Genomic DNA, 14,513 nt, shown 5'->3' on the forward strand with positions numbered 1-14,513 from the left:
CACACATCTCAACTTTTCCTCGCAAATTATAATCTTCCTTCAGCAGCAAAAAAAAAATTAACTTGCTGCAGAGGTAAATGTTTTTATAAAGTTAATGAAATAGTCTGCAAACTCCAGATACTGTGATCGGGTGAACACTGAGCCACATGTTCCCATTACGCACATCCACGGCCTCCATCTTGCGCGCTCCTGCCTGTCTCGCTCGTGGCCTCGAGCTTCCCTCAGGCCCCGCCCCTTTCTTAAAGCCGAGGCTTTTTCTCCCCCACCCCGGCACGTCAGACCCCGCCCCTCGGGTTCCTCCCTTGGTCCCGCCCTCCCGCGCGCGCTGCCGGTTCACTGCCGGCCGACGACTGCGCATGTCCGCGCCATCTCGAGCGGGCGGTGGCGCTGTCCTGGGCTGTTTTTACTGTCATTGTACGCATGAAACAAAATTATCTCGCCTAGCGTCCCCCACCCCACATCGCCTCAACACACGCAAGGTGATGATTTAGCTTCAGCAAATATTTTGTGTTTTTAGCGTTGACGGAATTGCGTGCGTAAGGGAGGGGCGGTATATCGGTTGGAGGAGATAGTTCGGGTGAAAGGTGGTTGGGACGATGGGCAGGGCAACGTCGATGGAGTTGGGAGGGTGGAGTGGGCGGAGCGTCGAAGGGGCAGGAACTGGAGGCAAGGCCTTGTTGGGTGGTGCAAAGATGAGATTTTTGCAAATATCCCAATCTGATATCCAATGAAGAACGGCGATCAGTAACTTAGATAGTCACCGGCTTTTATTTAAAACCAGCTTTAAGAGTGCGGTGTAGATGAAAAATTGTCCTTCTTTACCTAGATTTTGTTCTCGCCTTCATTTTTTGAGCCTGATGTCCCTCGACATTATTATTTGCGAAGATTAAAATGTTTATTTTCGGTTGTGAAAATCCAGAACTCCTTTGCCATGTGATATTTCCTGGTTTTTTTACATAGTAAAAGTGGCTACAGGGAAAAATCCTGGATTAAACTTGGGATAAAAACAAAAAGGACTGTAAATACTGAGGAGCAGGGCAGGCAGGAGAAAAAACAAATATCGTTATTTAACGGCCCCAAAAAGTAACTGCTGAATATTTCCTGTTTTTATTTCAGATTTCCAACCTCTTCAGTTTTTTGCTTTTGTATTAGTATCTTAGGATATTGCTCTAAGGGCAGCACGGTGGCACAGTGGGTTAGCCCTTTTGCCTCACGGCGCCGATGTCCCAGGTTCGATCCCGGCTCTGGGTCACTGTCCGTGTGGAGTTTGCACATTCTCCCCGTGTTTGCGTGGGTTTCGCCCCCACAACCAAAAGATGTGCAGGCTAGGTAGATTGGCCATACTAAATTGCCCCTTCATTGGAAAAAGTGAATTGGGTACTCTAAATTTATTTAAAAAAAGGATATTGCTCTAAACAATTAGCCTTTGTTGGATAAAGGGGTGGTAAAACACCACAACAGTGATTTTCTAAGACTTGAAATTTTAGACTAGTTTTTCTTTTCTGGCATTGAGAGCAATGTTCTGGGGAAAAGGTTTTAAACAAAGGCGTGCACTGGAAGTCTGAAATGAAAACAAGTTAGTAGACGTACAACAAAATTTTTGGGGTGCTCTGCATTGGGATACATAAACCATTGACTTTTTATGTGACTTAATTGGCTAAAAAATTGGCTATTTTTAGTTCTCGCCATTAAAAAATCTCTGTTTATACATGATTTATTGAATCATTTGTAAAATCTCAGGTGGTAAATGTAGAAATGTTACCGTTTGGTTTGAACATTTGGGTAGGGTAACAATAATGAGATATGGAAAGGCTGCATTGTAGTCCTTTTCCTCACTTCCTATTGCTTTTGAGCTACCTTATTTCTTTTGAGCTACCCCTCTATCAATAATAATAATGACCTATTTTATTGTCACAGGTAGGCTTACATTAACACTGCAATGAAGTTACTGTGAAAAGCCCCTAGTCGCCACATTCCGCCGCCTGTTCGGGTACACAGGGAGAATTCAGAATTCTCAGCTGGTACGGGAATTGAACCCATGCTGCTGGCCTTGTTTTGCATCACAAACCAGCTGTCTAGCCCACTGAGCTAAACCAGCGAATGGAAAACCTTCCGCTCCCTTCCAAAAGCTAAAACTCCCAGTAATCTGCCATCACTTTCGCATTCTCATATTTTGATGGAGACACTGCATTGATGACTTTGAACTATTATTATACAGTAAACTTTATCTCTGGAACAACAGCGTGTATTTATATAGTACTACTAAACATCCCAAGGTGCTTCATAGTTATGTTATGAAGTAAACCTTGAAACCAGGCCACAAAGCAATATTAAGGTGAATGGATAAAATAAGGCTTTAAGGAATGCCTTGAGGAAGGAAAGAGAAGTGAAAGATTTAGGGATAGAATTCTGTAGTTTAAGGTCTACACAGCTGAAACACTTGCCACAAATGGTGGTGGAATTAAAACGGGCATACTCGAGGCTAGAATGAGATGAGCACAGAGATCTGAGGGCTGTGGGGCTGAAGGAGATTATAGAGATAGCGAGGTCGTGGAAGGACTAGAAATCAAGGATGAGAATTGTAAAATCAAGGTATTACTTAACTGGGTCCCAATGTAAGTCAGTGAGCATGGGGTGATGGGTGTACAGGACTTGACATGAGTAGCAGAGTTTTGGATTAACTTACATTTACAGAGGGTAGAACAAGGGAGGCCAGTCAGTAATGAATTAGAAGAGTCAAATTCAGAGCTAACAAAGGCATGGATGAGATTTTCCACAGCAGTTGAGCTGAGATAGTGACAAAGTTGGGTGATTTTGCAGAAGTAGAAAGAGGCAGTCTTGGTGATGGCATGATATGTGGTTGGAAGCTAACCCTGGGGTCAAGTGTGAACCAAGATTGAGAATAGCCTGGTTCAGCCTCATGCAGATACCAGGGAGTGGGGTGTAGTTGGCAGCTATGGAATATAGTTTATAATGGGGTAGAGGTCTAGATATCTAGTTTCAGAAAATTTCTGCTCATCCTGTACTGGATGTCAGACTTAGAATTTAGCAACACTGGTACAATCAAAAGAGGTGGTGATGAGGTAGAGTTGGGTGTCTGAAATCACTAAGTTATAAGAGCAAAGTACTACAGATTCTGGATCACTGAAATAAAAACAGAAAATACTGGAAATACTCAGCAAGTCGGGCAGAATCTATGGAAAGAGAAACAACAAACTTTTCCGGTCAAAGGCCTTCTGGCAGAATCGCAAAAACCATAGCAAACCTGACTTGACTCCCCAGAAGCATCATTAAGTACAGAAAATGATGACCGGTCAGCATCCAATAATCTGATGAGGAGTAGAATCTGAAGAGAAAATATGCAAAGTCCTTTTAGGAAGGATTGAAAAAGTGAGAGAGAAGGTAAGTTGTAGGCAAAGAATACACATAGATTTCATAACACAAGCAAATAAAAATTGGAAAGTGATGAAAAATGGCTATATAAACTGACATGAACTGAAAAAGGCAAAAGGTGAGTACAATAACTTCAGTAGGAATGGAGTAAAATGAAATTTGAGAGAAGAACCTGTGTGTAGACAATGGATATTCAACAGTATAATCGGACAATTTATGTTTGGTATAGAGTAATGAAGAAAGCCATGAAACAATAAGTGCTAGTATATTAGATTATAAGCTTGGCGAGCATGTTAGAGTGAACTTCCTGGGCACGGTGGCACAGTGGTTAGCACTGTTGCCTTACGGCGCCGAGGACCCAGTTTCGATCCCGGCCCTGGACACTGTCCGTGTACCCAAAGATGTGTAGGGTAGGTGCATTGGCCATGCTAAATTGCACCTTAATTGAAAAAAAAATAATTGGGTACTTTATTAAAAAAAAGAGTTAACTTGCAGAGGTGGGACAGCCTTCCAATGTCGCTGGCGGGTGGAATTCAATCCATTAAGATGAACATTTTGTCGCGATTTTTGTTTTTATTTCAAAGCCTCCCAGTTTTTCTGCCAAAGTTGTTTTTTGGGCGATGGAGAGGCTCATAACGGGGCCTCATAACACCTCAAATTCAGGGAAGAGTCCTACAGAGGGAAAGGCAGTTGGGGGAGTTAGCGCTGCCAAACCTGATGTATTATTACTGGGCAACCAATACGGAGTAGGTGTTGTAGTGGTTTGGGGATCAGGAAGTTAGTTGGGTACAGATGGAGTTGGGGTCATGTCGAGGGACGTGTCTGGAGGCCCTGGTGATGGCATCTTCACCAACAAAATATTCTGTGAATCCGGTGGTAGTCTCCACACTAATAAAATGGTGGCAACTCCGTCAGAATTTTAAGCTGAGGGCAGTGTCACGGTGGGCCCCAATCTGTAGAAACCACTTGTTTGAGGCGACGAAATTGCCATGCTACACTGTCGCTAGGTGGGGTTACGGGGATAGGATGGGGTTGGGCCTAGGTAGGGTGCTCTTTCAGAGGGTCGGTGCAGACTCGATGGGCTGAATGGCCTCCTACATATAGGGATTGTATGATTGCAGTGCGGATGGGAGCAGAAAATTGTAAACGGACATTTAGGTGAAAACAAGTTTTGATTTTGGAAATAGTGAAGAAGTCCAACGCGGTACTGTTACTGAAAGTTTGGGGGAAGACAGAAAAAGCTGAACCCAACTATTTAAATTAAACTAATACTGAGTTTTAGTTTATTTTATTTCCAGTGGCTTTGTTTTTCTTGATGGAGACTATCAGACACAATGAAGAAACACTGAGGACAGCTCTGATATCTAATCATAAGGATGTAATCGAATTATATGAGAAATTCAGTCCAAGGGTGAAAAGACTCCTAGAAGAAGCATTTCGGCCAGATGGCACCCTTTTCAAGCCTATTGAATTGTATTCGAAGTCTGACTGGATCCTTAGTCACCCAGAACCAAAGCAAGATTTCTACACGTTTTACAGCAGCCCACAGAGAAAAGCACCAATTCTCAGGAAAAACATTATTTACATTCAGACCATTGGTATGATCCTATAATGCTATTTTGTTCAGATTTTGGATAAGGAAACTGTTTATTCCTTGAAAACAAATGCATTTTCTAATTCATTCATAGAGTTAATTGTGTTCAAAATTGAGGCGTTGCACAGCTTTTCCCACACCCACATCTTCCTCCATGATGTAAAGCTCTCACCTGCTTCCTTTCCTGACCAACCAACTTTACCTTTTCAACCCTCTGTTCCTTGAAATAATCAGCCCCAGCTCAGTTACCATCTATTACATTCTCCCATTTTAAAAATCTTGGAATATATCAGACCTTCAGTATCATTTTTGTTGTGCCCTCCGTCCTAAGATACAACTATCCAAAGTCACTGAAAAAAAACCCTGAAATTTTGTGGTCAAATTTTATATTTATTTCTTGTTGTTAGAAATAACATGGGACTAAAACATAGACAGGGTTAAGGTCAGTCGTGGTTAGCTACCTTTTGCAAGGTGGAGACAATTTATAGACTGGGATGCAAAAGTTTTGCTCTGATACATTGTACCTATGGAGCACTTCAAAAAAACTTCATTTGATGCTTCGATGATATGTTCTATAAATTTGTTCAACTCACTGCAGTTTTTATTACAAGTTGTCTCCATGCTTTTCTGTTAAAATGGCAAATCTAATCCAAATGATTGATATCCAATGAATGGTTGTTGATTTAATGTCATCATTAGAGATCCCATTTGTACTGTCTTTTGTTTCACTATCTTGTCAGAGTGCTGATTGATGTACTTGGGCTGTCTTTATACAGAAAATGGTCAGATTCTTGCCAGCAGAGAATCTAGTTTAATTTGAAACTGCAGCACATTTCACAGTTCAGCAGGGACTGAAGCAACTTCTGTTTTAAAGTCTATCATTGGAGAGAAAGTGAGTGGTATCATTGTTTTATTCATCAAGAAAGATGAGCAGTGTATATTTATTGTTTTATACTGTTCATTTATTTTACTTAAGCTGTCATTTAGGATCCAAGGTTCGGCTCATAAGGTATACCATCCAGTTCACTTTACAAAGAGACTAGAATCATGATAGCATGTGATAGAAAATAAGGATTATTTTATCCCAGTCCCCATTTTTACTTTTTTGTTGGATAATAGATTTTTAAAAAACATACACTAGGTTGTAGCTTATTGGAGTGTCCTTTATTGCAGACCATAAAATACCTACGGTGGGTGAGAGGGAATGTTTTATAAAGACAACATTCTGTGGTCTCTCCGTTTAATTGATATTCTGTTTTTCCTACCACATTTCCCCATATTTTACTCCATCTGCTAAACTTTTGCCCACTCCCTCAAAGCATCAACATATATGCCTTTGTATTTCTCTTTGTATCCTCTTCATTACTTGCTTTCCTACCTATCCATGTATCTTCAACAAATTTGGCTACAATATAGTCGATACCTTCATCCAAGTATTAATAAAGATCATATGTATTGAGGCCCTGACACTGATCCCTGTGGTACACCACGAGTTACAGTTTGACAACCTGAAAATGACCTATTTATTCTAACTCTGTTTCCTGTTTAGTTAGCCAACCCTCTATCCATGCTAACGTATCACCCTGAACACCACGAGCTCTTCTGCAGTAACCTTTTATGGGTGCCTTATGAAATGCCTTTTGGAAATCTAAACTACGTCTACTGGTTCGCCTTAATTCACTCTGCTTATTATATCCTCATCAAACTGATAAATGTATCAATGACAGATTTTAACCTAACTGGTATGTAGTTTCCTGCTGTCTGTCTCCCTCCTTCCTTGAATAGTGGCATTACATTTGCGGTTTTCCAATCTGTTAGGCAGAATCTAGGGAATTTTGGAAGTTTACAACTAATGTATCCACTATTCCTGCAGCCACTTCCTTCAGGATGCAGACCATTATGTCCAGGAGGATTATCAGCTGTCAGTCCTATCTGTTTTCCTGGTACCTTTTCTCTAGTGATTGTAATTGTTTTAAGTCCTATGTTCCAGGTTTTCTCTCTCTCTTTCTACTGTGAAGACATACAAAATACTTATTCAAAATCTCTGCCAGTTCCTTATTTCCCATTATTAGGTCCCCAGTCTTACCCCCTCAGTGACCGATGCTCACTTTTGCTTCTCTTTCCTTTATATATACATTTAGAGCTTTTACTCTTTTTATATTTCTTGCTAGTTTTTCGAATACTCCATTTGTCCCCCTTTATTTTAGTTTTCCTTTGTTGGTTTCTAAAATGTTCCCAATCGCCTAGCCTAACACAAATCTTTTCAGTATTGTACAATTTCTTTTTTTTCGATGTGAATCCACCCTTAACTTCCTTCCTTCATTAACCATAGATGAGTTTTTCACAATGGAACATATATCTTTTTGAGAATTATGAAATATCTCCCGACATACCTTTTTAAAAAAAATTGTTTTTATTCAAGATCCCCCCCCCCTCTGGTTTGCTGCTGCTGCTGACCTCCACCTAACGTTCCACGAGAAAGTCAAGGAACGGTTGCCACCGCCTGGAGAACCCCTGCAAGGACTCTCGCAAGGCAAACTTTAACCTCTCCAACCAGAGAAATCCCGCCATGTACTGACCCAAGCCTCTACGCCTCGACGCTTGGGGGTTTTATGTCCCTCCACATTAACAAGAGCCTTCTCCAGGCTACCAAGGACGCAAAGGCCAGAACTCCAGCCTCTTTCGACTTCTGCACTCCTGGATTGCCTGATACCCCAAATATCGCTATCCCCCAGCTCGGTTTTACCCGAGTATCCATGACCTTGGACATAGCCTTTGCGAAGCCTTTCCAAAATCCTGTAAGTGCCGGGCATGCCCAGAACATATGGACATGATTTGCTGGGCTCCCTGAGCACCTCCACCCAAAGAACTTACTCATTCTCGTCACTGTCATATGCGCCCAGTGCACCACCTTAAACTGAATCAGGCTAAGCCTGGCGCAAGATGAGGAGGAATTGACCCTGCCCAGGGCGTCAGCCCACAGGCCCTCATCCAGCTCCTCACCTAGCTCCTCCTCCCACTTGCCCTTCAGCTCCTCCACCGTGGCCTCCTCCCCCTCCTGCAGCTCCTGATATATTTCCGATATCTTGCCATCCCCTACCCACACGTCCGAGACCACCCTATCCTGTATCCTCCGGGCAGGCAGCAGCGGGAATTCCCCCACCTTTTTCACGAACGCCCGAACCTGCATGTACCTAAAGGTATTCCCCGGGGGTAGCCCAAATTTCTCCTCCAGCGCCCTAGAGACTAGCAAAAGTCCCATCAATGAACAAGTCCCCCATCCTTTTGATACCCGTCCTGTGCCAACTTAGGAACCCCCCGTCTAGTCTACCCGGAACAAACCTGTGATTGTTCCGTATCGGGGTCCAGACTGAAGCCCTTGCTTCCCCACTGTGCCATCTCCATTGCCCCCAGATCCTCAATGTCACCGCCACCACCGGGCTCGTGGTATACCACGTCGGCGGATGCGGCAACGGTGCCGTTATCAGTGCCCCCAAGCTAGTATCTTTACAAGACGCCGCTTCCAACCGTTTCCACGCCGCCCCCTCTCCCTCCATTACCCATTTCCGAATCATGAATATATTCGCTGCCCAGTAATAACTGCAAAAGTTCGGCAGCACTCCAAGAACAGTCTCTTGGCATGCGGGGTGCTGTTTGCCCATACAAATCCCATAATAATCCTATTTACCAGCTTGAAAAAGGACTTGGGGATGAGAATGGGAAGGCACTGGAAGACGAACAAGAACCTGGGGAGGACCGTCATCTTTACGGACTGCATCCTGCCTGCCAGAGAAAGCGGCAGCATGTCCCACCTCTTAAAGTCCTCCTCCATCTGATCCACCAGCTGCGCTAAATTGAGCTTGTGCAGAACCCCCCCAGCTCTTAACCACCTGAATGCCCAAGTAGCGAAAGGTCCTTTCCACCATCTTAAGCGGTAGCTCTCCTAGTCTCTTTTCCTGGCCCCTCGCATGTATCACAAAAAGCTCGCTTTTTCCAACATTCAGCTTATACCCTGAAAAGTCTCCAAAATCCCTAAGAATCTGCATGAACTCCCCCATCCCCTCCACCGGATCCGCAATGTACAGGAGCACGACATCCGCATACAGTGAAACACGATGCTTCCCCCCCGCCCCCACACACACACACAAACCAACCCCCTCCAGTTTCTGGACTCCCTCAACGCATGGCCAGTGGCTCGATCGTCAGGGCAAACAGCGGGGGGGACAGGGGCCACCCCTGCCTTGTCCCTCGATGTAATCTAAAGTACCCCGACCGCAGCCAGTTCGTCGACACACTCGCTACCGGGGCCTGATACAATAATTTGACCCACCCTATAAATTCCTCTCCAAACCCAAATCTGCCTAACACCTCCCACAGGTACTCCCACTCCACCCGATCGAAGGCTTTCTCCGCGTCCATTGTCGCTACCACTTCTGCATCCCCCCTTCCGAGGGCATCATAATCACATTCAGGAGCGTCCGCACATTCGTATTCAACTGCCTGCCCTTCACAAACCCCGTCTGATCCTCATTGATCACTCCTGGGACACAGTCCTCGATCCCAGTGGCCAAAATCTTGGCCAACAGCTTGGCATCCACATTAAGGAGCGAAATCGGCCTATAGGAGTCACATTGCAACGGGTCCCTATCTCGCTCGAGGATAAGCGAGATCAGAGCCTGCGACATCGACGGGGGAAGGGTTCCCTTTTCCTTAGCCTCATTGAAAGTCCTCAACAACAGCGAACCCAGCAGCTCCAAGAATTTCCTATAAAACTCATCGGGATATCCATCCAGTCCTGGGGCCTTGCCCGCCTGCATGCCCCCTAACCCTCAAACCTTATTTGAGTTATTTGAGAAGGTGACCAAACAGGTGGATGAGGGTAAAGCAGCTGATGTGGTGTATATGGATTTTAGTAAAGCGTTTGATAAGGTTCCCCACAGTAGGCTACTGCAGAAAATACAGAGGCATGGAATTCAGGGTGATTTAGCAGTTTGGATCAGAAATTGGCTAGCTGGAAGAAGACAAAGGGTGGTGGTTGATGGGAAATGTTCAGACTGGAGTCCAGTTACGAGTGGTGTACCACAAGGATCTGTTTTGGGGCCACTGCTGTTTGTCATTTTTATAAATGACCTGGAGGAGGGCGTAGAAGGATGAGTGAGTAAATTTGCAGATGACACTAAAGTCGGTGGAGTTGTGGACAGTGCGGAAGGATGTTACAAGTTACAGAGGGACATAGATAAGCTGCAGCGCTGGGCTGAGAGGTGGCAAATGGAGTTTAATGCAGAAAAGTGTGAGGTGATTCATTTTGGAAGGAATAACAGGAAGACAGAGTACTGGGCTAATGGTAAGATTCTTGGCAGTGTGGATGAGCAGAGAGATTTCGGTGTCCATGTACATAGATCCCTGAAAGTTGCCACCCAGGTTGAGAGGGTTGTTAAGAAGGCGTACGGTGTGTTAGCTTTTATTGGTAGAGGGATTGAGTTTCGGAGCCATGAGGTCATGTTGCAGCTGTACAAAACTCTGGTGCGGCCGCATTTGGAGTATTGCGTGCAATTCTGGTCGCCGCATTATAGGAAGGATGTGGAAGCATTGGAAAGGGTGCAGAGGAGATTTACCAGATTGTTGCCTGGTATGGAGGGAAGATCTTATGAGGAAAGGCTGAGGGACTTGAGGCTGTTTTCGTTCGAGAGAAGAAGGTTAAGAGGTGACTTAATTGAGACATACAAGATGATCAGAGGATTGGATAGGGTGGACAGTGAGAGCCTTTTTCCTCGGATGGTGATGTCTAGCACGAGGGGACATAGCTTTAAGTTGAGGGGAGAATGTCAGAGGTAGGTTCTTTATTCAGAGTAGTAAGGGCGTGGAATGCCCTGCCTGCAACAGTAGTGGACTCGCCAACACTAAGGGCATTCAAATGGTCATTGGATAGACATATGGACGATAAGGGAATAATGTAGATGGGCTTTAGAGTGGTTTCACAGGTCGGCGCAACATTGAGGGCCGAAGGGCCTGTACTGTGCTGTAATGTTCTAACCCCTTAACCAGTTCCTCCATCTCAATCGGGGCCCCAATCCCTCTACTCGCCCCTCCTCCACCTGTGGAACCTCAATTGGTCCAGGAACTGCCTCATCCCCTCCCCCCACCTCCGGAGCTTCTGACTCGTACAATTTGCCATAAAAGTCCTTGAAGACCTCGTTAATCCTTGCCAAGCTCAGCACCGTGTTACCCCCCCCCCATCTCTAATTCCCTCAATCTTCTTGGCCGCCTCACTCTTCCGCAGCTGATGCGCCAGCATCCTACTTGTCTTCTCCCCATACTCGTACACTGCTCCCTGTACCTTCTTCAACTGAGCCTCAGCCTTCCCCGTGGTAAGCAAGTCAAACTCTGCCTGCAGGCTCCGGCATTCCTTCAACAACCCCTCCTCCTCGGATTCCGCATACCTCCTGTCCACCCTAAGTATCTCCCCACCAATCTCTCCCTCTCCATTCTATCCCTCTTCTCTCTGTGGGCCCTGACTGAAATTAGCTCCCCTCTGACAACTGCCTTCAGCGCCTCCCAGACCACACTCTCCGAAACCTCCCCATTATCTTTGGATACACCTCTGAACCCACCCATAGACCTCCTCGTCTGCCAGTTGTCCCACGTCCATTCTCCACAGAGGGCGTTGGCCTCTCCTCCCCCAGCCCCAACTCCACCCTGTGCGGGGCATGGTCCGAGATTGCAATGGCCGAATACTCCACCCCCTTCACTCTCGGGATTAGCGCCCTACTTACCACGAAAAAATCAATCCGCGAGTATGCCTTGTGCACATGGGAGAAGAAGGAAAACTCCTTTGCCCTTGGCCTAGCAAATCTCCACGGATCCACTCCCCCCATCTGGTCCATGAACCCACTCAGGACCTTGACCGCTGCCGGCCTCTTACCTGATCTCGACCAAGACCGATCCAGTGCGGGGTCCAGGACTGTGTTAAAGGCCCCCCCCCCTCATTACCAAACTGCATGACTCCAGATCCGGAATCCTACTCAGCATCCGCTTCATGAACCCTGCATTGTTCCAGTTCGGAGCATACACATTTACCTGGGCCCCCTGCCACTCACCATAACATAGCGACCCCCTTTATCCGCCACAATACCCGCCGTCTCAAATGCCACCCGCTTGCTCACCAAAATTGCGACCCCCCCTGTTCTTTGCATCCAGCCCTGAGTAGAAAACCTGCCCCATCCATCCTTTCCTCAGCCTGGTTTGAGCCGCAATCTTCAGATGCGTTTCTTGTAGCATGGTTACATCTGCCTTTAGCCCTTTTCGGGGGGCTCCTCATCCCCCCCCCCCCTCTTGCCGACTAGCCATCTATTTTAGGCCAGCCACGTGCCCGCACCCTCCAGCCCCCCAGGCGGAGGCTCCCCGCCCCGACTCTCCCCTTTAACATCGATTCCCCCTCAGTCAGCACAGCAGCATCCCAGCCCCCAACCTTAACCCCCCCCCCCCCCCCCCCGTCAAGCATCCGTTTAACCCCCCCCCCCCCCCCATTACGCTCCCGTAAATCAGCTGACTCATGCTGATCCCGGCCGCTCCCGCCTCCACCTCCAATCCCCCTGTGGGTTCCTCTTACAAATTTCCAACCCCCCACCTAAGTGGGGTAGAGAGAGTCCCCCGCTACACCCCGTGTGAACAGAGAAAGAAAAATAAAACAAAGTACCGTACATTCAAACCCCCAGCTTCAGGTGCCACCCCCACCATTTTGCGGGTAAACCGCGCTCCCTGACAGGGCCGACCCCACCTCCTGTGACGCAGCTCTTCCCAACTGCGACCTCACCCAAAGCCTTGAGGGCCTAGGGCAAAGGGGCCACAAAAACACAAGAAAACAGGAGGAAAACCCCAACATAACACCGCCCCCTCCCCCCCCACCAACAACCCCCACAACAAACTGCAGTCCATTAACTCGAGTCCAGCTTCTCATTATTGATGCAAGTCCACGCCTCGTCCGGCGTGTCGAAATAGTGGTGCCGGTCCTGATAAGTAACCCATAGCCTCGCCTGCTGTAACAGCCCGAACTTCACCCCCTTTCCGTGGATTATCATATCATAGATTATCATAGAATTTACAGTGCAGAAGGAGGCCATTCGGCCCATCGAGTCTGCACCGGCTCTTGTAAAGAGCACCCTACCCCAAGGTCAACACCTCCACCCTATCCCCATAACCCAGTAGCCCCACCCAACACTAAGGGCAATTTTGGACACTAAGGGCAATTTATCATGGCCAATCCACCTAACCTGCACATCTTTGGACTGTGGGAGGAAACCGGAGCACCCGGAGGAAACCCACGCACACACGGGGAGGATGTGCAGACTCCGCACAGACAGTGACCCAAGCCGGAATCGAACCTGGGACCCTGGAGCTGTGAAGCAACTGTGGAGGACCGCCTTGGCCCGGTTGAATCCCGCACGCTTCTTGGCCAGCTCTGCACTCCAGTCCTGATAAATACGGATCTCGGTGTTCTCCCACCTGCTGCTCTGCTCCTTCTTCGCCCATCACAGGACACACTCCTTGTCGGTGAAGCGGTGGAACCTTACCACCATAGCTCTCGGCGGCTCATTCGCCCTCGGCCTCCTTGCCAGGACTCTGCACCCCATCCAGCTCCAGGGGCCGCTGGAAAGCCCCCGTGCCCATCAGCGTACCCAGCACGTGGTCACGTACGCCCCAGCATCAGACCCCTCCACACCTTCAGGGAGACCCAGAATCCGCAGGTTCTGCCTCCTTGACCTATTCTCCAGTCCTGCAACTTCTGCCATTTTTTGTGCAGCGCCTCGTGTGCCTCCACTCTAACCGCCAGGCCCAGAATCTCGTCCTCATTATCAGAGGCCTTCTGCTGCACCTCCCTGATCGCCGCCCCCTGCATCTTCTGGGTCTCCACCAACCTTTCAATCGACACCTTCATAGGGGCCAGCATCTCCGCCTTTAAATCCGCAAAGCTGTTTCTTAAAAACACCTGCTGCTCCCGTGACCACTGCGCCCACGCTGCCTGTTCCCCGGCAGCCGCCATCTGGCTTTTTTGACCGCCTCACTCCTGGTCCACTCTATACAGCACTGGGGGACCCTCACTGTTTCCTTCCCACACCGGGAATCGTCGTCAAAGTGCCGCTGGAGCTCCTTAAAAGGGCCCAAAAGTCCGTTATCGGCGGGAGCTGCCGACCGTGCGACCTACCGAGGCATAGCCGCAACCGGAAGTCCCGACATACCTTTTAACCTATTTTCCCATTCTACTTAGCCACTTTGTCTTCATACCCTTGTAATTGCCCTTATTTAAGTTTAGACACCAGTTTCTCACCCTCAAAATGAATTGTGAAATGCCACATGTTATGATCATAAGACATAGGCATGATGTGGAGATGCCGGCATTGGACTGGGGTGAGCACAGTAAGAAATCTTACAACACCAGGTTAAAGTACAACAGATTTGTTTCAAGTCACTAGCTTTCGGGGCACTGCTCCTTCCTCAGGTGAATGAATTAGGGCACTCAGCCCATTGA

General features: G+C 47.2%; 1 protein-coding gene across 6 annotated transcripts in view; it reads left to right on the forward strand.

Annotated features, from left to right (window-relative positions):
* Positions 1 to 382: 382 nt before the first annotated feature.
* Positions 383 to 14,513, forward strand: part of LOC140395569 (archaemetzincin-2) — a 213,487-nt gene continuing 199,356 nt past the window's right edge. For 5 of the 6 annotated variants that reach the window (XM_072483511.1, XM_072483513.1, XM_072483512.1 and 2 more), the window contains exons 1-2: positions 383 to 479; positions 4,692 to 4,991. In XM_072483511.1, the coding sequence (XP_072339612.1) occupies positions 4,709 to 4,991 (283 nt within the window). In that variant the 5' untranslated portion in view covers positions 383 to 479; positions 4,692 to 4,708. Of the gene's footprint in view, positions 480 to 1,236; positions 3,403 to 4,691; positions 4,992 to 14,513 lie in introns of those variants that run through there. The other variant, XM_072483509.1, reaches the window with a different exon arrangement.

Source organism: Scyliorhinus torazame, chromosome 18, assembly GCF_047496885.1.
Source record: "Scyliorhinus torazame isolate Kashiwa2021f chromosome 18, sScyTor2.1, whole genome shotgun sequence".
In the NCBI taxonomy this organism is placed as follows: domain Eukaryota; kingdom Metazoa; phylum Chordata; class Chondrichthyes; order Carcharhiniformes; family Scyliorhinidae; genus Scyliorhinus; species Scyliorhinus torazame.